Genomic DNA, 21,256 nt, shown 5'->3' on the forward strand with positions numbered 1-21,256 from the left:
CTATTTATAATTATTAGTAAATTTGTTAACATCAAAAATGTTATATACTTACCAGTTTACCAGGTAAATATTTTTTTTCTTTTACACATAACTAATTATTTTCACTTACTAGGTAATTGTAAGTGTTAATAACTTGATATTTACAAAATATAAATTGTATTTTTACATAAAATATTTTTGCTTTTACCACAGTGCAATTATTTTATTGACATTTTTGAAGATTTCGTTTGTTATTTTTATTACACTTATTTATATATTAATTTGTGCCTGAGCAAATTTATTGATTATAAATTCAAAAAGTATTCGTTACTCCGATGCGCACTCGTTAGCTCGGGTCGCCGCTGTTTCGTCATCGCGCATCACTAGCAGTGAGTGGCAACACCTGGAGACGGCGTGGCCAAAGGCGCGCATCTGCGGCCGCAGGTTGGTGCTTCGCCCTAGAGCCCCATAACCATCCATCGACCGGTTCGGTTCATTTCCATCGCCGCAGCCACAGCCGCAGTTTCATCGGTGAGGTCAATAATCCCCCCCCGACACCAGCTTTCTCTTTTGTTTCGATATCTGATCTGAAGCTTTGTCAGATGCGTCACGACTTTTCACTACATTCACATACCCACGATACCTTCTCTAATGACACATTTTAATAGGTTATCTTTTGACGGTTTAATTCAAACATTAACGTAAACATGTTTTTTATTTCATCGCATGTTGGCAAATTTTCATCGTGACGAATGCGTTTTATTGCCCTCGACCTTATTGAGACGTAGTTTTTTATATCTACCAATGTAGAATATTCAATTTGTGTTAAATCGGCGCTTCTGTTCCACCATAATGTGAGTTTAATTACTCGGCTAATCGACTTTTGTTCTGGTTTAACCTTTGTCACTCGGAATTAAAATATTTTTTCAAATCTCATGCATCAACGTAGGTTAAATTATACTTGTATAAAACCTTAAAAAATTGTTTATTTAATATTTTTTCATCATTTATTCATTATTATAATTATATTTTTATTTAATTTCTTACATATGTGGTGCTACCATCGTTCCATTACTAATATTTTAAAACACCTCTTTACACAAAGGTCTTCTAATATTAATGAAGTACTACTCATTTGGAAGAGGTTGTAGAACTTCCATTATTATATCACCGATTTTAGTTGATTCGTTAGACTTATGTAAAACTAATTTATTTTGTTTTGCAGGATATACCGGCATATATTGTTTCTTTCGTGTTATTGAAAGAATTTTTTTTTTATAAAATCACAAGCATTAAGGGTTTACCGTTAGTGCTTCTTTTTATTCCAGGCAAAATTACAGATTTTATGTCTTCCTTAAAAAAGATCAGTAATGTTCCAATTTAAATTATACTTATTATTGAGGCGATACTAGACTGGCAGTACATCTTGCTGTATCGTTCCTGCGTTGTTGAGTCACTTGAGTGTTTCAAATCCTTAAAAATGAAAATTACACTATCTAGAGAAGAGAAGGAGCTTCATTACAATTTATGCAGTCCCTTTTATCTGACGGTGAATGAGATTTCGTTCAAATTCAAATTAAATTGAATTTGCACGAAATCTCAGTGACTATTACCTAAAGGAACTGCATAAATTGTGATATTTTTGAATAATCATTTGTGCTTCGTACAGTGCACACTGACAGGGAGTGTTCTTTCTAATTGTTGCTGCAATCGTGTTCCGAAAATTAGGTCAAAGTGCAATTAGTGAGTCTTTTACAATATCCTGTCATTGGTGTACTTTATTTGCAAGTATGTTATTGATATTTTCTTGTCTATGTGTAATGGACGCCACATTACCATGCATGAAAATTGCATTAATTAGATTGTAACTCATTAGCTGCATATGAAGTAAATTTTAGTTCACTAACTAAAGAAAGAATCCCATTTCTCATGACTACTGCTATTTTACATAAAGATCATAGAGATAAAATTATCCACTTTTGGAATATTTTACTCATTGCGATTTTATTTCAAGAAAGTTATAAACAATCTCATTAGCAAACTTTTTGATGTCAAAGCAATTTGGATCTGATCCTAATTCGCAAACATAGGCGTTGCCCCAGTATTTAAAAAAATAAAGATTTATATATTTTGGCATCCGATTGCTTTTTCTATAGCAATGTTAAACAGACTGTCTAATGTATGTAAAAGTTTGGATAGATCACTGATTTTTATTCACTATCAAAAAATATAGTCACTACTTATTCCCAAAAAGAGTACACATTATTATATATATAAAAAAAATTATTTTCAAGCAATTTCACTCAGTTAATGATGAACACCTTATTTTTATAATTACTATGCAGAAAAAAATGGGTGGTATTGTTATATCATGATAATTTTTTGATAAATTTATTATCTAATGATAAAATTTTGTACTAATTATTATTTTGTAGATTAATAAATGTATAATACACATGAAAATTCCTTAAAAATTGTATAGGCTGATTTATGACGACATCATGAAACGTGTCTTATTTATTCAGATGTGTTGTTAAAAATACCGATGAAAACTAATGAAAGTTAACGATATAAACAATTTTTTTAGTGTACAATTCAGTTCTATTAACTTTTGTCTCGGGTACACATTTAACCACTTAAACGCCAGCGATTCGCCTGTGCGTCATTTGTAGATTATTTTTTTTACAAATTAAATTTTTTTAATTAATAAAAATTATTGTACTAGCTTTGTTTATCAGTAAATCAAGCATTTTATATTTATTTTTAGAAAGAGACTGATCCGTGAAGAAAAATAAAAGATGATTTACTAAAAAGTCGCTGGCATCTAAAGGGCTAAAAGCAGTATTAATAGTTTTAATGATAAATGGGCAGTCAACATGTCACCATCTATAAAAATTGACAAATATGTGCTAACAGTGATCATGATATCAATTAACATAATATTTATTTTATATAAAATTTTGTGTATAATGTTGACCAGGTTTATATGGAAAGTCAGTAGGACTAGTTGAATAACTCATAAACAGGAAAGGCGTGCAGCGAATTAAACATTGCAAGCTTCATCTGAATCAGATGTCATTTATATTGACATAGAAATTATTAGTAAAAATATAAACTCGGCCCGATTATTAAACATAGTTAACCATGACAGTCATATCATGTAAAATAACTAACACTGATCCTAATATCTCATCAGTTAATTTTTAATTCCATGTTGTAATATCAACAAATAATTAAATTCACTTCAATTTATGTACGATAAAACAAAATTCTTTACAATACATATCAAATCTATTGTAATTTTAATCTGATTAATGACCATTTATCATTAAATGTTTATTTTAATTGCAGATATGGCGCGTGGACAGCAAAAGCTTCAGTCGCAAGCAAAAGCCGCAGAAAAGAATCAGAAAATTAAAAAACAACAGGGCCACAGTGCCAACGATCAAAAGAAGGCCGCACAAAAGGCACTTGTGCATGTTTGCGCCATTTGCAAGGTAATATAAATAATATACGTTGTTAAAAATATTTATAAACCGATATTAATATTTTGTTGCACTTTTCAGGCACAAATGCCAGACCCCAAAACATATAAACAGCACTATGAAAACAAGCACCCAAAGAACGACCTGCCAGAAGATTTAAAAGACGTCTAACGATGGTGTTTACACATTCTTATCGGTATTTCCCTCCATTGTCATATTGTCGTTATAACGTGTATCTCAAAAGTGCATTATCTAATATAATATACATATTATAAACATGCGGGTTTGCTTTCGTAAAAGTCGATCTATGGGATTCGTAAAAAATGATAACGCAACACATTTGGGAACCATTGACGATTTTTATTATAAAAAAATTGTTAATATATTATATTTATGATATCTTTTGACTTAACAATACATTGGTTTTAATTTTGGACAGAATATTGTAATATCTACATTGTATGCCAAAAGCAGTATTATATGTATAGAAAATATTCTGTTTTGTGTGTAATATATATAAAGATAAAATAAAACCATATCACAAAGGCACTGGTTGTTAAAAGGCCGGCAAAACTATAAATATATTTATATATATTTAAAATATAATATGATTGAGCTTTGTGATTAAGAGTGTAATTGTTTGTAAATTTATAACCATCGTATGCATATATATAAAAAGCACATAAGACAATTGACATTGCAGTAACTATATTATGTATTATTACATTTTTTATACCAATAAAAACTTCTGCAGGTAAAAAAGAACTTTTTGCGTGTTTTTTGCCTCAGTGTAGATTCCCAAACAAATTTTACTATATTCAACTTCAGCAATTACGGCTGATCAAAGTTCATCTAACAGTAGATTTTGTGCAATTAGTGTTCCATAGTTATTTTCTTGAAAATATCAATTTGTCTTTTAAAGCCATCGATAGAAATACTATATCTGATAATTTACAAAATATACAAATAGTTTTACAAACATTTTTAAGAAAATAACTATGCAGCAGAAATGGTCGAATTGAAACTGATATTAACATACGCTAGATTATTATGTTATTCTTAAAATATAATATTCTTGCCGAGATTTTTAATACGTTAAAACCCATCATTAAACTAGATATTTTATCGATTACCTACTCGATAGGATTTGATTGTACAAACTTACACCAGATGAACTTTGAACGACTGTTTTTCTTAAATCTGACTAAACTATACAATATTAACTAATTAATTAATAAATATAACGATAATTTATACATAAAACAAAGGCACGTGTCTACCTGCCTATATAAACATATCATTTCGATAGATAACACATCAAATAAAACTTGCTCTTTATATATACAAATAAATTATTCCATATAGTTAAAATTAAAAATTGTAACACTTTATATTGTACTATTGACTTGGTGCAGTTTAGAGATGGACTCTTCCTCTCTAAATATCGCTTGAAAATACTGTGAAAAGAGGCGCGCCATATACTGCTCCCTCGCCTCGCCGGGCCACAGGCCCTCCATGAATCCGATGTGGCCTCCTCTGGCCGTTATCACAATGGCTACGTGGTCCGACTTGTTCGCCTCTTCCACGGGAATTGCTGTAAAAAAAGTGAGGTTAATATGGCTAAAATAATAAATTAACGCAACATTCTCTAATTATTAACTTCTGTTTCCATTCAAGGTGATTGAAAATAAAACTTATTCGTAGAGACGAGCTAGGGGAACAATGTATCTAAAAGTAAGTTATTCAATCTCAATTTTACCTTCCAACGGTTGGAATGGATCGTCCGCCGCACTTAGGCACAAACATGGCACAGATATCTGAGGCAATTTATTGTGCAATGTTGCCGCACTGTAATAATCCTCGACGTCTTTGTATCCGAAATGTTTGGACGTAAACGCTGCATCAAATTGTCTAACAGTCTTGCTTTGTCTAATCTCGTCGAAATCCCATCTTCCCTATATTAGATTAATGAATAAATACATTTCGTTGAATAATATTCATTGATTATATTTGTCATACATGTGCTTCTGCGGCCAGTTTTAGAGGTTCGCACTTTTCAATGGTCTTGAGGAGACTTTCAGCTAAGTGTCTGCATAGCATGCTGTTCAGATATGGCTTTTCGATACTATCACAACCTGCAAAAATATAAATACAATTCAATTATGTAGGTATAGCATTTTATAATATATAAAATAAGAGAAATTGCTTTGAAAAATGATTTGCGTAATTATTATATACGAGTTAGTCAAATGAAAAGCTTATAAGTGCGATAAAATTCAAGACATTGTTCTATTGTCCTTTAAATTGGCAGCTGTATTTACATATGAAAAGTGGCTGATAGGCGGCAGTACGAATTAGGCATGCAATACAAAGGCAAAACTGCATTTGCAACATAAACCAAAGTGAAGCAGCGCTGACATTCTTTTTTTGACTAGTAGTGAAGAGGTAAAACCAATTAAGATTCATTGCAGTTTAGTATGGTGAAGCATGTCTGTCACTATTATTGCTAATTTTTTTTGATAAACAATTATTGTTGCACTATTTTTTTTTTTTCTTATTACTATTAAAAATAAAGTTATGGGTGTCTTGATGTATATACGTGACGAACCATAAATAGTTCTTATATTTTTGGATGAGTATACCTAACCATGTCAGAGAAGCCAGACTTTTAATAGCGCTAATGTATAACCCATTCAGGCCTACCAATTCATATGCGGTACAGTTTCAAATTTACCAAACCCTTTGAGTATTGAAGCGTTTCTTTAGCATATATGTGCATAGTGGGAGTTTTTTTTTATTATATTATATTTATTAATTGATAAAGCAAATTCAGTGGCTCTCAACATTTAATTATAAGATTTTATTGTAAGTTTTTTATTCATCTTTCACTTTTATCAACTTATGATTATTTTATTCACATATATATTAGAGTAAATGTTACTTTGTTGATAAAATATTTTTATTGTTATTTTTTTTATGTGGATATTTACATTGTGTATGTAATATACATCTATTATACGTATTTTTTTAACTAAACACGAATGATATCCAAATATCATTGATAAATATATATTCCGCCAAGATAAATAAATATCTGATCGAAACTACAAGCATTTACTAAAAAATTATGTATAAAATAGTGCATACGTAATATTCGCAATTCTTTCCCCACTAAATACAAATATTTTTATGATAACATCGAAATATTATTGATGATGCGTATTGTTGGAATAAGTAATTAATAAATCAAATTTATGGTCGCAGACGTGTATGTCCGGCGATCTGGATCTATTGAGTTTCGCCACATATGTGCGGCCATACTGCCCTAAGGGCTAATAAAATCCGAATCGGACCATAACAAAGTGGTTATCCACTTTTTCTGGCCCACAAAATGATTCCTATTGTGGTAGATGCTACTGTAATTCTAAATGATTATGGAACCACTATGGAATATTTTACTGACATTTCTCGTTGAATTATTGACTTCTCAGTATTGTTAAATTATATGTAGCAATCATTTCTTATCTGTTTTCAAAGCGACAAATGGATTTTGAACTTGAGGTTGAATAGACGTATATGTGAACGATTTTTTTACGTCATAAAAACAGAAGATAAAGAAAGAGTAAATGATTAGATTAAAACAGGGCACTTGTATTTCATCGCTTTGAGGTCAATATCAGTAAATCTTTGAATACCTTTGAATACATTCCATGGCACTGAAATTATCATCGCCGCTAATATTCCGCAATTCTTTCCTTCGCCGGCTAGGTAATTTCCAAGAATGAGTCCCCCCATAGAAATTCCCGTTGCGCACATCGGCGCCGTGGGATTATTTTTTCGCACATGTCGAATGACCTCAGACAGGTCTTCATAGTTGGCCGCACAATACAGCCGCGGGGTCTAAAAAAATGCAAGTCAAGGCAAACGAGCGAGAGTGAGTCAGTTTCGCAAGGCGCATATATAAACTGCGAATTCGAAACGAAACCAGTTTGCGAACGTTAAACTCAATATCACCTTCAGCTCCAATCCGCCCAGACCTCTGTTGTTGAAAATGACCGTCCGTATTCCAATTGACAGTCCCCCATTGACTAGACATTTAATGTATTCTGCTTGCGAAGCTCCGGTTAATCCGGGTAGTATTATCACAATTGGACTATTTTTAGAACATCCTTGATCCAGCCAATCAAGTGCCACTTCGCCGCCATCCGATAACTTCAGTATCTCTCTGAAAAACGATCATAAAATACTTTCGCTATAAAAACCAGTTCCTGTTTGAGGGGTCTAAAGTTGAACTTTTAATGGAACGTCTTGTGCGTAATCAGCAAAAAAGTTCAGGGTTCATTATCTAGTATCATATCAAAGGCGCCCAGACTGACCTGCTATTATATTTGTGTTTTTTTAAGATTAACCAATTACAGCATGTGTGATATTGCATATATTATTACATACTTTTAAGCTTTCGTTTTTTTATATAGTGATGAAAATTTACTTTTTATATTTTTTAATTATATTACAACACTATATTGAGTGAAGAATAATGCAATCTATTCATAGAACATTCTCTTTTGAGCTAGTGAACGGTGCGAATTTAAAGGTTGTAGTTGATCAAAAGTTATGATTAACTCTTATATAACCATTTAACTGAACATAGAAATATGTTAACTTTATGTTTGATTTAAGAATTATTTAAAACACTCACTGAACTTCAAGAAAATCGGTAACAAGCCTAAATGATAAATCATAAAAAATATAAAAGTGGTATTAATAATAAATTGTATTTTTTTTTAAATTAGATCAATCCAAACAGGATTATTATATTTTTATATATTGTTATTTATATTATGAAAATCCCAGAACAAGAACATGTTAACTGACAAATGTAGCTTTGTGATGTTTTGACGTTTCTGAACTGACCTGTATTTTTATAATTTGTAATAACAATACAGATTAATTTTATGTATTTTTAAATTTAACCCTTTGTTGCCTCACTTTTTAGTTTTACTATCTAAATATTGATGTGTCACATAATAAAAAATGTCATTTGCCTCTGAAACATATAAGATTTCTTCGATGATGTCAGATCTAAAAATTTTCGCTTAAGTATCAAAAACTAATATGTCGGATTTCGGCAATCCGAGTTAATATTTTTTTTAATTTTTGTAAAAACTAATTATTTACAAAACTACAGCATCGTTCTGATTCCGAAATGTTTCAGGCATTTGAATAGTTAACAATGTTTTTATGACAATCTCAAATTATATTTTTATTACTTTTCTTATTTAAATAGTTTATCAATTTTTTTTCTCATTGTTAGTATTTTTTTATGTAATTTAACAAAAAGTACAGTTAACATGTTCTTTACTTGTTGATTCTACATATTTTTACTGTTCATAATTTATTAATAAATGCAATTTTTTATGTTCATTATGTTATTAAAATATACACTTTGGCCACCCAGTTTAAATTCCTCAATATACCTATAGGTAGATTTCGATAATTCTACTGCTTTAGTTTAATTAAATTTTAAACAAAACTTTCTGTGAAATAGTCTTTGTAAATATTTTGTCTAAATTCATTAGCCAACTAAAATGAAATTTTAAAAATTAAAATATTTTTTGCTAACAGAAATGTACACGATTCTTGCGGCGAGTCTAGGAAGTAATTCTTTATATTTTGCGAAATAGTGCGATTTAAAAAAAATCGTTATTCATCGGGTGTTATAACTGAATTCTAATCTTAACGTATGTCATAAAGCTTACAAAATATAACACAATTACTGAACATTGATTAAAGTTATTAGGCAATGTCAGTATAGTAGTGTATAACTAATATCAACTTGTTGGGAGCTAACTTACTGCACATATTAATGTATAATACCGTTCGTAATGGATATCCGCTAATATGGACGATCTCAACAGGCTGGCGATGATGGTGTGGAGACGAGATTCGAAGCACCATAGCGTAGGCCAAAATTTTTGACTTAGCAACTGTATGTTGGTTTGCAGGAAGTCTCGAAATGGTCCATGTCGACACACTAGCGTTGGACGCTACAAAAAAACACATTTCATTACATAACAATTTATGCATGACCGTATACAAATTAAGACTAATTACGTATTATTTCATTGGATGCAAATCTTTATATAGACATGAATACATTGGCGTTAGATTGTAGCTTATGACCCATCGATGATGTCATAGTTTGATCAAATTCAAAGTAATGTTATTGTTGTATTATAATATAACATTTTTTAATTAACATTTTGGTCATACATATATTTTACGCATATTAACTATATAAAAAAAATCATCAAGGTATAAAAGTCAGTAATAATATTGACTATGGCCAAATAATTTAAAATTTGTATTATATGAGAGAAAATGGCGTCATGATTTGAATCGATTGCTTTTGAATTTATTTATTATTTATAATTTAATGCGTATTTTTAGTAAAGTACGTATTTAATATTTATGCGTAGATCATATCTTTGAAAAATCGAAAAGTAGTATAAGGTCCGCATAGCGGTAAGGATTTGTGCGCATGCGCCCAGGACTAACCTTTACGACGCTGAACAAATAGTATGTGGCGAAGGCGGCGAGCGCCAGCCCCGCGAAACACTCGCGAGGATTCCCCTGAACTGCAGGCAGGAACGCGGCCACCATCGCCCCGTTTCTACGCCCGCCACTATGCCGTGTTGCGACCGGCGCTTCCGGTATCCTACTGATTTGACAGCCGCCGGTTGCCGCAGCCCGCCATCCCCTGGGTTGCCACATCACTGATCGGCCGCTTTCCTCGGACTCGGGGAAAAGACGGCCGACCGAGCGCGCTTTTGCGACGTTCGTTACGCAACGCGACCGACTCGTTCTAAACGCGTCATAGTGTTTGCGATCGCAAATACTACGTAGATCGTGACGAACGCATAATTTTTAATTATATCTACTTGGCAGTAGTTTCGAATCTTTCAACTGGTCTAAAAAAGCGATACAATTCGAGCATGGTAAATACTTTTTGCAAAGTCAATTATTAATAAATTATTTTTGTTATAAGGAAAATCGACCATCGAAGCAATGCTTATGGCAACACTGGTCACGTTTGCGCTTTGCCATTAAGTTGAACAATGAAAAAATTGTTCCATATTGTTAACAACTTGCAAATTGGCTACTAATTTATATGTTATATCCTTAGAAGTATTGTTTGGTTAAACTGCGAAATGTATAATTTTAGGCATAGAGAAAATGACCTCGAAATGACTGTATTCCGATTTGTATAGACTCCTACTCACTCTTCAAGTATTTTAATTCCAGAAATAAACACATTTCTTTGTAATTGAGGTCTAGACATATATATTAAAGTAATCGTGATAATATTTTTACTACATTCGATTAGTAGATTTAAACTCTGAGGCAAGAACATTATAACTGATATTAAAATATATATCCATAGAAATACTTTGGAATAAGAAAACGGAGACACGCGTTAATTTATATATGGTTGAAAAATCGATCTTATAAATATATTTAGGTTAACTTTGTTAGCCAGTTTGATCCGTAATTTCGTTTCAAATTGGCAGTCATTAAATAAAATAAAAATATCGTAACACCATTAAATAAAATTCCGTACGGTAATAAAGGCCGCAAGAATTAAGTACATTTTTGTGTAATAAAATGTGCAAAGGTATTTAAATTATTAAATATCGAAATTTATCAAACATATATTTTTAGATAATCATTTTATTATTAAACGAGTATGACCTCTTTACAGATCTACAATTATTTAATTTTTAAAATAACACCTATTTTGAAACAAGCTTGCCTAACAAACTTAGTTTTTAAATTATCGTGACCTCTGTTAAACCCTATGTACACACATAGACAAATAAAGATTTTTTATTTTGTTTAAATTTCTAACATGTATGAAACATTTTTGTCCTTTACATTTTTCTATAAATTTAGGCACATATAAAAAACGTGTTGCCTTTATTATATAATATATGTCACGATAACTGCCATAATTTTTAATAAATATCTCGGTTAAGTTCGTCCAGTTTGACATGCCATCTTGTTTCAAAATGGCGGCTATTAACCCTTTAGACGCCAGTGACGTGCCTGCACGCCAAAGCTGTCGGACCGTCAAACGCCAGCGCGTGCAGGCACGCAAATGTTATTACGGACACATTTATTAATAAAATTGATTTTTTTTTCGTTAATTTAATACAGAGACATCTATTAAATGGAATGTGATCGTTAAAATGGGCAATTTTTGAACCATTCTTTTATTATTTACGATCGAGCATACAGACGTTGTTAGGGCTGCTACAATATTTTTTTAAATGATAAAAAAAACACAATTTTTTGTAAAAAAAAAAACATTTTTTGAATTTGAATTTTGTTTTTGTTTATATTATTCCATTATTGCCATATTTACTTTTTTTTAAATTTTTTGACAAAGTTGAAATTTTTTAAATATATGAAGTAGCCGCCATTTTGATAAAAGATTTTGATTAAAATAACGGAAATTATCGTGTCCCATACAAATATTAAAAACAACCAAAAACATATAATATAAACCACATACAATATAAATAACATATAATATTTGTGTGTGGCAGCCCTGACAGTGGTTTTTAAAACTTGTTATTTCTGTGCTTTTTTTTCACTTTTATGTTAAAATTAATAAAAAGGAAAGTAAACAGTGATTTTCCAGGTAAATAATGTTCCTCTTTCATAATAATTTAAAGGGTTGAAAATGGTGGCCTACAGAGCAAATTCATAGAAATTTGCTTGGCGTTGAACTGGTTAAAAATGAAAAAATCTTTGCTGTGTTAAAAAAAAATCATACAGTGAAAGCTAAAGAATTCAGAAACGTTTTATAATCAAAATAATAAAGTGTTTTTTTTTATATTTAATTTTTAGGTTTTTATAACATTGCCATGAAACTTGTCGTAAAAATATACCTTATAAACGTTCAACTAAGTTTATTAGCCAGCTTCGTTTATATGGGATTTAACGGTTTTTGAGGAAAATGTTATCGCTGTGGTTTTAATTAGATTGCTATCAAACTTTTTTTTTAAATAGACCTTGTAAATATCTCGGTTGAGTTTGTTTTCAGCTTGTTCCGCTCTCTTATTACAAAATGGTGGCTATAAAAAAATAGAAAATCTCAACTGTTACAAAATTCTACGGAAAAAATGAACAGGGTAAAATCGTTTAATCAAATTTCTAAATAACTTCTGAAAAATAAAGTTTATAAATATTTTGATCAAGTATGTAATCCAGCTTGATCCACCATCTTGTTTCAAAATGGCGGCTATTAAAAAAATAAAAAAACGTTGAAGCAATATGAGTATTTTCTAGTCCCTCAACTACACGCATCAAATAGCTCGTTCCCAATTTACCGTGTTATTGGGGGGGCTTCTGCACCTATATTTTTCAGCCTTTTCCGTGCGTTTATTTTATCGAAACCATGATTTTTTAATTAATTCTATGACTATATTTTTAAAATTGGGTAGCTAATGAATTTAGTAGTTTGTACTTTTTCTATTTTACAGTAAGGTTTCATAGCGATCTGAGTAAAAATACGGCAGTTATCGTGTTCTTAAAAACCCAAGAAAAAAATCAAATGGTATGCTTTATAGCATATCTATTAACTAAAAATAAACACAATACACATTTTTAAAATTTATAGTATGGTAAGGAATATGAGGCATTTCAATATTTTTCTATAATAGAAAATACTTACAAAAATACATTACAAATATTTAATGATATTTTTATGAATATAACTCATGATAAAATTCATTCGATAAATAATATTACTTCATATACTTGCGGCAATAATCTGATAGATTTCTGTGTATAAAAATTAACTACATTTTTCAGCACGAACCCCAATATTTTAAAATTTCTATTACATCTGGACGATCGGATCTAGGGATCATTTCTTAATGATTAATTAAAATTGAGGTATGTTGTGCTAAAATGGTAACAAAAATTATTCAATAAAGAGCTAAATGTAGCGAATCTCATATATAAACAGAAAAAAACACCGTCTTCTTCAAGATTTTTAACAAAGCTACGTATTTTTAAATGATGGTAGAGTATGCTGGCTAACGGTATATGTATAATTATAATTTAAGTTACGGATCACAGACAATTTATAATATATTGAGGATCACGGTGGAAATACATTTCTACCGAAACGTCAATCGAAAATGACCATCATAATAAATCACACGTGTATATAATGTTTATTCGGCAAAGCGCTGGTATCCTCGGGTATTGAATTAATTTTTTCTTTGCATCGGAATGTGTCGATTTTTCAGGCAACAGGCCTATGAATGAACTTATTTGTGCCATAAATTATCCACGTATTCCAAAAAATTTAATTTTTATCATCAATACGAAAGTATTGATTCAAGTCTTTTTAGCTGCTATTTTGTATAAATATCAGTTATTCAAATCAAGTTTTTTATGTTATCATATTTTGTGTCATAGATAACAAACTTTATACCTGTAATTTAGTGCTTTAATAATGCACGTGGAGGCTATATTTTATTTGACTTGAAGTGACTCCATAATAAACATAACATTATTCACATGTAGCGTAATGGTGAAGTCGTAATTATCTGCATAATTGCACTCTATTCAAAAAAGTGAACAATGACATCAAACAATTGATGATAACCTGTTTTCCATTTGAGCTATCATAATTAATGCAAGTTTTTTATATGTTTTAATTTACTAATCAATATTTATTTTTGTTTCAGATCAAGGATTGCTGGAAATCATCATCTGAACATGTTAAATATTTTTTTACAATTAATTGATAATGTATTAAATTTTTCCTAAAATAAACATGCGTAATACGCATTCTTATCTCGTAATTTTTTTGCAAGTGAGAACTTGAAATCATCTTTTATAAAATGCTTATCAGTATACTTTTCATCGCCTATACCAGTGGTCGGCAAACTTATTAGCCAAAGATGTACATTACGATTAAAAAAAATCGAGAGCCAAATCTATTTATTAATTTAGCAAACCTTTATTATAATTTTCCAAATCAACACTAAGACGTTCGAATTTAGAGCTCCATGTTTTTCCTCGTTTTTTTTTAAATCTGGTGCGAATGCCCGTGGATATTTGTGCCAGAGCCACACTTACGGGGCCAAAGAGCCGCACTTTGCCGACCTCTGGCCTATACAATGCGTTTTAACAAAAACTACCAGTGTATACAAAACGATAAGGAGAACCATACAGTATCTGGAACATACTTTCAATTAAATAAAATAGAGGTATTATGTATTCACAAATTCTTTATTATCAGATACAATTTAAAATTATCTTGTAATACACGATTCATCACAATAACTAAAAATAATAATGCATACAATGCCTCTTATATAAAACAATCAACCTACACCATGTAAGATACGAATAGTTGTTGAATTATTTAGCAGTGTGTCAATTATGGTCCATAATGGAATTTCTAAACTTAAATAAAAAATATTCGAATATTCTCATCACATTTCTCACATTATAAATAGTTATATACATATATCTTCGATTTTAACTAATTTTAGCACATATTAAAATATATTTTTGTATAGCACCCGTCTGTCGAAACATGTCTTAAAAATCTGCATCCAACGTGAATACGTTATCCATCGGGTTCGACATGACTCCCCACTTTTGATATTCACCCACTTTCTTTTCGAAGAAATTGGTCTTACCCTCGAGAGATATCATATCCATGAAGCTGAACGGATTCTTTGCGTTGAAGAACTGAGAATAAATTTTGAATTAATATATAAAACATTAACAACTATTCAAGTAGATATAAACAAGTAATACTTTAGGGCAATCCAGATCTACGAGAAGCCTATCAGCTACAAATTTAATATATTCGGACATCAGATCGCAATTCATTCCCAATAGACTGACAGGAAGTGCGTCGGTCAAGAACTCTATTTCAATTTCGACCGCATTCTGGATTATGTCCAATATTCTTTGTTTGGAAGGTTTTTGTATCAGGTGTTTGAACATGAGGCAAGCAAAATCGCAATGTAATCCCTTAAAATATGATAAAATATTAATAAACATGTATATAATAATATAAAAAATTAAAATGATATAGAATTACTTCATCTCGTGAGATTAATTCATTGCTGAATGTCAATCCAGGCATGAGTCCTCGTTTTTTGAGCCAGAATATAGAAGCAAAACTTCCAGAAAAGAAGATGCCTTCGACGGCAGCGAAAGCGATGATTCTTTCACCGAAAGTCGCCGATTTACTGCCGATCCATTGCAAAGCCCAATCAGCCTTCTTCTTGACGCACGGTAAAGTCTCAATAGCGTTGAAGAGGAACTCTCTACAATTCATAAATAAGATTAATATTAAATATTTACTTATATAATATAAGTTGTAAAAATACATACTTTTCTCCAGAGTCTCTAATATATGTTTCGATCAGTAAAGAATACATCTCCGAATGGACGTTCTCCATTGCAATCTGAAAACCATAGAAGCATCTGGCTTCGGTGACCTGCACCTCTTGAGAGAACCTCTCCACCAAGTTTTCGTTGACAATGCCATCTGAAGCGGCGAAGAAGGCCAATACGTGAGATATGAAGTGGCGTTCGGAATCTTTTAAAGACTCCCAGTCGGCGAGATCCTATGATAATATATTTATTAGATATATGTATGTACATAGATTGTTACGTATTATAAAATTTATTACCTTTGATAAGTCTACTTCTTCAGCATTCCAGAATGAAGCTTCGGCCTTTTTGTACATGCGCCAGATGTCAGGATATTTGATGGGAAACACGACGAAGCGCCTCGGATTGTCTTGCAAGAGGGGTTCCAGTTGAGGGTCAAAAGCTTTGAGATCCGTTCCGGTGATGGTGTTGTCCTCTTTCATTTCTTCATCTTCACCCAAGCGGCTGGCAAGGTTTTGTTTTGCGGGAGACTGAAAAACAATATAGACTAATTAATGTGTGTTCTTATAACATAAAATTTCAAGTATATAGAATTTTAGGATATTTCAGATGAATAGAAAACTGCTTTTAAAATTTTTATATTTGTTGTTTTATAACTAATACTAATTTACTTTTGGGTTATTGTAAAAAGAATCATTTTGATTATATTATTAAGAATTATGAAATACATTTTATTTCATGTTGATAAAAAAAATTTGATTTTTCGGCAATTGATATTTAATTTAATAGTAATCATAAATGTCAGTTTCATAGATAACATCGATTTTTTACTCCATATATCATTGCAAATGGAGAATATTATCTTTTACATACAAAACATTAGATAATTTATACCAATTGAATTAACAGTGCTTAAAAATAATTCTTCGTGCTTGGTCTAAATCTCGAGATAATTCTGAACATTTCATATGTTTACTGTCTCCTTTGTAAACCTCTTCTGTTTGAATTAATTGAGGTGTCGTTACAACTGAAGGTAAAAAAAACGTAGCCTTAAGACATGCATTTACATTTCTGTGGAAGCAATGTGATCTTTTCTGATTATGAGTCAAGAAGATACTTCTGCATAATCATGTTGAAAAGAGGTTTTGTACAACAGCAGATATAAAAAGACAATAATTATATTTTGGAAAATCCAACTTTTTTACACTGAAAAGAAGCTACTTCAAAAATTGAATAAATACTATCCTAGTGAATCTATAGAAATGAAGGTAAATTTGGGGTATCACAACTTATACAATATTGTATCCAATCCCAAGATTTTTTTATCCAATTCCCGATGAATACAACTAGACTTGACATTGGTTCACTTTTTCTTATTCAAATTTGATAAAATTTCAGACGATTCACTTTCAATTGAGTCTGAATTGTAAAAATTCTAGGAGATAAAATAGTGAATAATCATAGGATAAAACTGCGTCTTATGATTTGAAACATCAGAGCAGTGATGAATATTACATTTTCTCAAAGGCTTCCATCATAGTTCTAGCGTTAACCATCTATGATATGAACACAAACCTTAAGCGATAAAGAAAACCATTAACTTCTCCCAAACGTGGTACTAATCGCATTTTACGAATCTTCAAAATATAGCAAATGAATAATAAAGAAAACAGCTGCAACATCGAAAAAGCTGCTTCCATTTGTTGACCCAACAAAGGAACCATCTGTAATTTGGGACAAATTCCACAAGCGGCAGGTAGATAAAATTGTCCCTTCAAGAAATGCATTCCAAAGCCTCAGATACATATATTTCGTAGGTAGAAATATTTTTAGTGTCGATACAGAATACTTTCATAAACGAATTTTGTGTAAATCCCTTTTATACCCATTGAGAAACTTTCCATGGGTGAAAGAAAAAAAGCACAGGGAAGGAGTTTTATAAGACAATTCAGTACCTTAAAACTATCATTAGTTTGGGTTTGAACAGCAAATAGACGTTTCGCAACTGTCTGATTTAGTTTGACATTTTAGAGTAACATAAAATTTAACTAGTGAAAATATAACTCCACTGCAGATTTGAATAGAAAATTAATTAAGGAAAATTTATTAAATTAAATTAAATTATAATTTAAAAATATTGTAAATGGACCTATGACAGGTCATAGATGCCCCCCTCCCCTTATCGGCGGCACTGAGTGCACACAATATTTTTTTTATTAGTTGTAGTACTTCACTTTGTAAAGTAGTTATACTTCCTTAAGGCCTTGTCAAACAGAGAGCGAAGCGAAGGCGTGGCGAAAACGAACCGAAGCGTGAGCAATGCGAAGACGTCATACTAGACGCCACATTGCTAGTCGTGTGGAGAAAGAGAACTGATGCCAAAGTATTCACTAAATTAATATTGAAAATGTTGAGTGAAACAGATTCAGACGACAATATTTTACTTTCGACTTTTTTATTATTAAAAAATAAGAAAAATAGCAAAGAATTTGGGTAAACGACATAAATAAAACCCGGAAAGACTATGGAGAGTATCGTAGGCTTTGTAATTGAATCTCATAAAGACTGATTCTACACTTACTTTCGTATGTCTAATGAATAGTTTGTAAACAATCACAACCGGCACGCTTGGCGTCTCGCGTTCGCTGTCTGTCTGTCGTTGTTTATGCAAAGTCATATAATGCTCACACTTCGCTTCCCCTTGGGTTTGTCATCATAGCGTTAGGTTCGCCGCGAAAACACCTCACATTCGCTTTTCTGTGTGATGAGACTCGAAGGACTCGGTGTATTACAAAATAAAAACGCCTCGCCACGCTCTCTGTTTAACGAGGACTTTAAGGCTAGGCAACTTGGCTGCCGCAGCCAAGTTGCCTAGTGGGCGCCTAGCCTGTGTCCAAGCATTTTTTTTGTACAATATTTTAGTAGTCGACAATAGAGGCAGTTAAACCAGTCTTAAATTATATGTAAAAAGCCTTCTAGTCGATACACGCAGATTCTTGCATTTGACTAAATGGTTGAAATAATTACATGGAACGATTCTCATTATCAATAATGGATTCCAAGGCGTATTAATAGCTATCTTGCTTGCTTTTTTTAAGTCTCGGAGTGCAGTTAAGGGACAAAGATCATTTAGTGCACTTAATATAAATGAACAAATAGCACGTATTTCAGATTATATTGAAATAATAAGTGATTCTACTACATATAATATTAAATAGCACCGAACAAGCATTAACATCTTCTATTTTGTCCCCGTATTTATGAATTTTTATTTTTAGTTTCCTCCTTTGATATTTTCAAAATCTGGTCGCCTTACAATTTATGAGTAATAGTAAATTATACATAGGAGCTCCAGGGGGTCACGCCTTCTAATTTAAGAAGTATTAATCTAGAATATTTGTGATAATGACTAATGATTCATTAGTTTAGTAGGCAGTAACAGCTGGAATGTGGAAGAGATCATGTAAATAAATTCTAGAACGCAATAGTTGAAAACGTTGATTTGTAACATAATTTTGTCGAATCAACAAAATGGCGACGATGACTAACGGCACACATTTGGCGGGAAACTAATAATCATAGAAAAATACATTCGGGAGTAGAACAGCCAATAGCGTTTTTTTCATGAAACATAATCGAAAGACAAATGCGGTTTAGGATTTCATCATCATTTGTGCTTTATGTTGTCGATGTAAGCAGTGATCCAAATGATGCATGTGAGAATGTTTCAGGAGTTCGAGGTTATATATCACTCACCCGAATCTGCATTCCGTTAATCTCCTTGAGGATGTTCTCTTTGTTGGGGGTCAGCCTGTTCGCCATGGTTGATGGTTGTCGTAGCCCTCGCGTTGCAAAAGTCGACGCTAGAATGAGCGTAAAGTAGAGGTTTCAGCAGCTGACGTTTCCTTTTGGCGGGATGACACCCCACTCGACCGAACGTCGACCAATAAACGTTCACCGATAGTGCGATCTCTGGAATTAAGCCTGTTTTTAGGTTAGAAAGTTTGACGTACGAAGTGCAGGTCTGCGATGTTAGTTTAAAAATCTATAAATATACTTTGTGATGTCTCAAAATGCCAACAATTCGATCCGAACATATAATCCCGCCATTTTTTTGACCAATCGCAATGCGACGACAATACGACGAGCAGTGGTCTTAGCACTCTTGTTTTTGGCTATGTGCCGTTTACATAATTTGTATTGAAAAAAATAATTTTTAATTTAGTTCAGATCTTCATTTCATCATATAATTTTTAAAATCAACTCAGTGGTTGTGCCAGTTTTATTAAAAACTGACTCTCAATGATGTGCACTTAATGATTCTTTTTTAGGCCGGCCGTTTTCCTGATGTGGAAACTTAATCAGGAAACCTTAACTGGACAGAATCAGAATCTCACAGGCGTCATTTGGGGAGCAAGTAAGGACAATTATGAGTTTACAAATGAGGAAAATATGAGTTCTGATAGTAAAACAGTTCGATATTCTATAACTGATTGTGTATTATTATCACGATAATACATCCATTTATCCTACTTCTTAAGAATGTCAGTGCCACGTCCAGAAACCAATGGTTATGAACTCTCCGCTGCGTTTGGCCCTAACGGCTAAGAAAGCAGCCAACAATGTTTTACCAAGCAAGGTGCGAGCGAGCGGCAACGAGCGAACGTTGGTCAGATCAGTAAACATCACATAAAAATTGACAACGAGATTATTTACCGTACATTAATGGTTTAAATGTTCTGACCATCACTCCCTCACATCTAACCAGTTTAAATTAAAAAACGTATTTATGTAACAAAACGTTGCTGGCCGCTTTCGTAGCCATTAGAGCCAATCGCAGAGAAAATTTTCATAACCATTGGTTTTTGAGTGTGGTGCCGATATTCTTAACAAGTACCCGTTTTTTCTAATTGTTTGATAACAAATAGGCTTATCTTCGTGTTTCTAAACCATGAAAGTCAATGAGTCAGGTTAGTCCAAGCATCATGGCTATAACAATATTTTTTACTAAGAATGTCTCAAATAAATTAAAACAGATGTCATAATCACTTTAGCTATCTTTCATTATGAGGGCGTATGTTTAAATATAGTGTTAAACAGATGTGTACATTTCACGAGAGTTTTAAATTTTGATGAAAATAAAAAAAGCATATCTTATATAAATTAGGTCGTTTTTCAAATTCTCGGGTTTACTAAATATTACCATTTCTCTGCATCATTCTCGCTTGGTAAAGCACTTTTGCTTAATTGTCACTATCTACTGTGATTTGTGAAATTACGTAGAATCCCCCTGCATGCAGTAACCAGGGCTGGCTCTGGCGTGTGCGGGGCTCTATGCAAGAATAAAGCGCGAG

The 21,256-nt window shown here is 31.9% G+C and overlaps 3 protein-coding genes across 11 annotated transcripts; 1 reads left to right on the plus strand and 2 right to left on the minus strand.

The window, feature by feature from the left end:
- The first annotated feature begins 361 nt into the window (after nt 1-361).
- On the plus strand, nt 362-14,339 carry LOC148235839 (transcriptional regulator Simba1). Of its 8 annotated transcripts, none has more exons than XR_015809418.1 (6): nt 362-510; nt 3,331-3,476; nt 3,546-3,660; nt 4,880-5,074; nt 5,142-5,198; nt 14,231-14,339. XR_015809418.1 is itself a non-coding variant. In XM_088184980.1 (4 exons), the coding sequence occupies exons 2-3, from the start codon at nt 3,333-3,335 to the stop codon at nt 3,633-3,635; spliced, it is 234 nt and encodes a 77-aa protein (XP_088041106.1). In that variant the 5' UTR covers nt 362-510; nt 3,331-3,332; the 3' UTR covers nt 3,636-3,660; nt 14,231-14,339. The 8 variants fall into 8 exon arrangements, 4 of the variants coding, with proteins under 4 accessions (XP_088041106.1, XP_088041109.1, XP_088041105.1 ...); XR_015809417.1 differs by having other exon boundaries at nt 4,880-5,069; XR_015809420.1 differs by having other exon boundaries at nt 362-423.
- Hydr1 (abhydrolase domain containing Hydr1) lies at nt 4,024-10,340 on the minus strand. Its single transcript, XM_088184977.1, has 7 exons — nt 10,023-10,340; nt 9,342-9,511; nt 7,479-7,689; nt 7,160-7,364; nt 5,484-5,599; nt 5,224-5,419; nt 4,024-5,058 (listed from the first exon to the last, which is right to left on the minus strand). The coding sequence occupies exons 1-7, from the start codon at nt 10,236-10,238 to the stop codon at nt 4,853-4,855; spliced, it is 1,320 nt and encodes a 439-aa protein (XP_088041103.1). The 5' UTR covers nt 10,239-10,340; the 3' UTR covers nt 4,024-4,852.
- Nucleotides 14,340-14,758: 419 nt separating the features above from the next.
- On the minus strand, nt 14,759-20,069 carry RnrS (ribonucleoside-diphosphate reductase subunit M2). 2 transcript variants are annotated; one of them, XM_088184976.1, is made up of 7 exons: nt 19,960-20,069; nt 19,659-19,874; nt 16,202-16,432; nt 15,900-16,135; nt 15,604-15,832; nt 15,315-15,533; nt 14,759-15,245 (listed from the first exon to the last, which is right to left on the minus strand). In XM_088184976.1, the coding sequence occupies exons 2-7, from the start codon at nt 19,722-19,724 to the stop codon at nt 15,093-15,095; spliced, it is 1,134 nt and encodes a 377-aa protein (XP_088041102.1). In that variant the 5' UTR covers nt 19,725-19,874; nt 19,960-20,069; the 3' UTR covers nt 14,759-15,092. The 2 variants fall into 2 exon arrangements, with proteins under 2 accessions (XP_088041102.1, XP_088041101.1); XM_088184975.1 differs by having other exon boundaries at nt 19,659-19,886.
- Between the last annotated feature and the right edge of the window lie 1,187 nt (nt 20,070-21,256).

This window comes from Plectrocnemia conspersa, unplaced genomic scaffold (genome assembly GCF_051122295.1).
Source record: "Plectrocnemia conspersa isolate PC_06_02 unplaced genomic scaffold, ASM5112229v1 ptg000004l, whole genome shotgun sequence".
In the NCBI taxonomy this organism is placed as follows: domain Eukaryota; kingdom Metazoa; phylum Arthropoda; class Insecta; order Trichoptera; family Polycentropodidae; genus Plectrocnemia; species Plectrocnemia conspersa.

Bases quoted from the DNA above. Each gene is read 5' to 3' on its own strand.
- LOC148235839 (XM_088184980.1), top strand. From the start codon at position 3,333: ATGGCGCGTGGACAGCAAAAGCTTCAGTCGCAAGCAAAAGCCGCAGAA. The intron at 3,477-3,545 runs GTAATATAAATA...TGCACTTTTCAG, and splicing joins ATGTTTGCGCCATTTGCAAG to GCACAAATGCCAGACCCCAA.
- Hydr1 (XM_088184977.1), bottom strand. From the start codon at position 10,238: ATGTGGCAACCCAGGGGATGGCGGGCTGCGGCAACCGGCGGCTGTCAA. The intron at 9,512-10,022 runs GTTAGTCCTGGG...GTTTTTTTGTAG, and splicing joins ATTTGTTCAGCGTCGTAAAG to CGTCCAACGCTAGTGTGTCG. The intron at 5,059-5,223 runs GTAAAATTGAGA...CTTTTTTTACAG, and splicing joins TCCATTCCAACCGTTGGAAG to CAATTCCCGTGGAAGAGGCG.
- RnrS (XM_088184976.1), bottom strand. From the start codon at position 19,724: ATGGCGAACAGGCTGACCCCCAACAAAGAGAACATCCTCAAGGAGATT. The intron at 16,433-19,658 runs GTGAGTGATATA...ATTGTTTTTCAG, and splicing joins TTAACGGAATGCAGATTCGG to TCTCCCGCAAAACAAAACCT. The intron at 16,136-16,201 runs GTAATAAATTTT...ATATTATCATAG, and splicing joins AAGAAGTAGACTTATCAAAG to GATCTCGCCGACTGGGAGTC.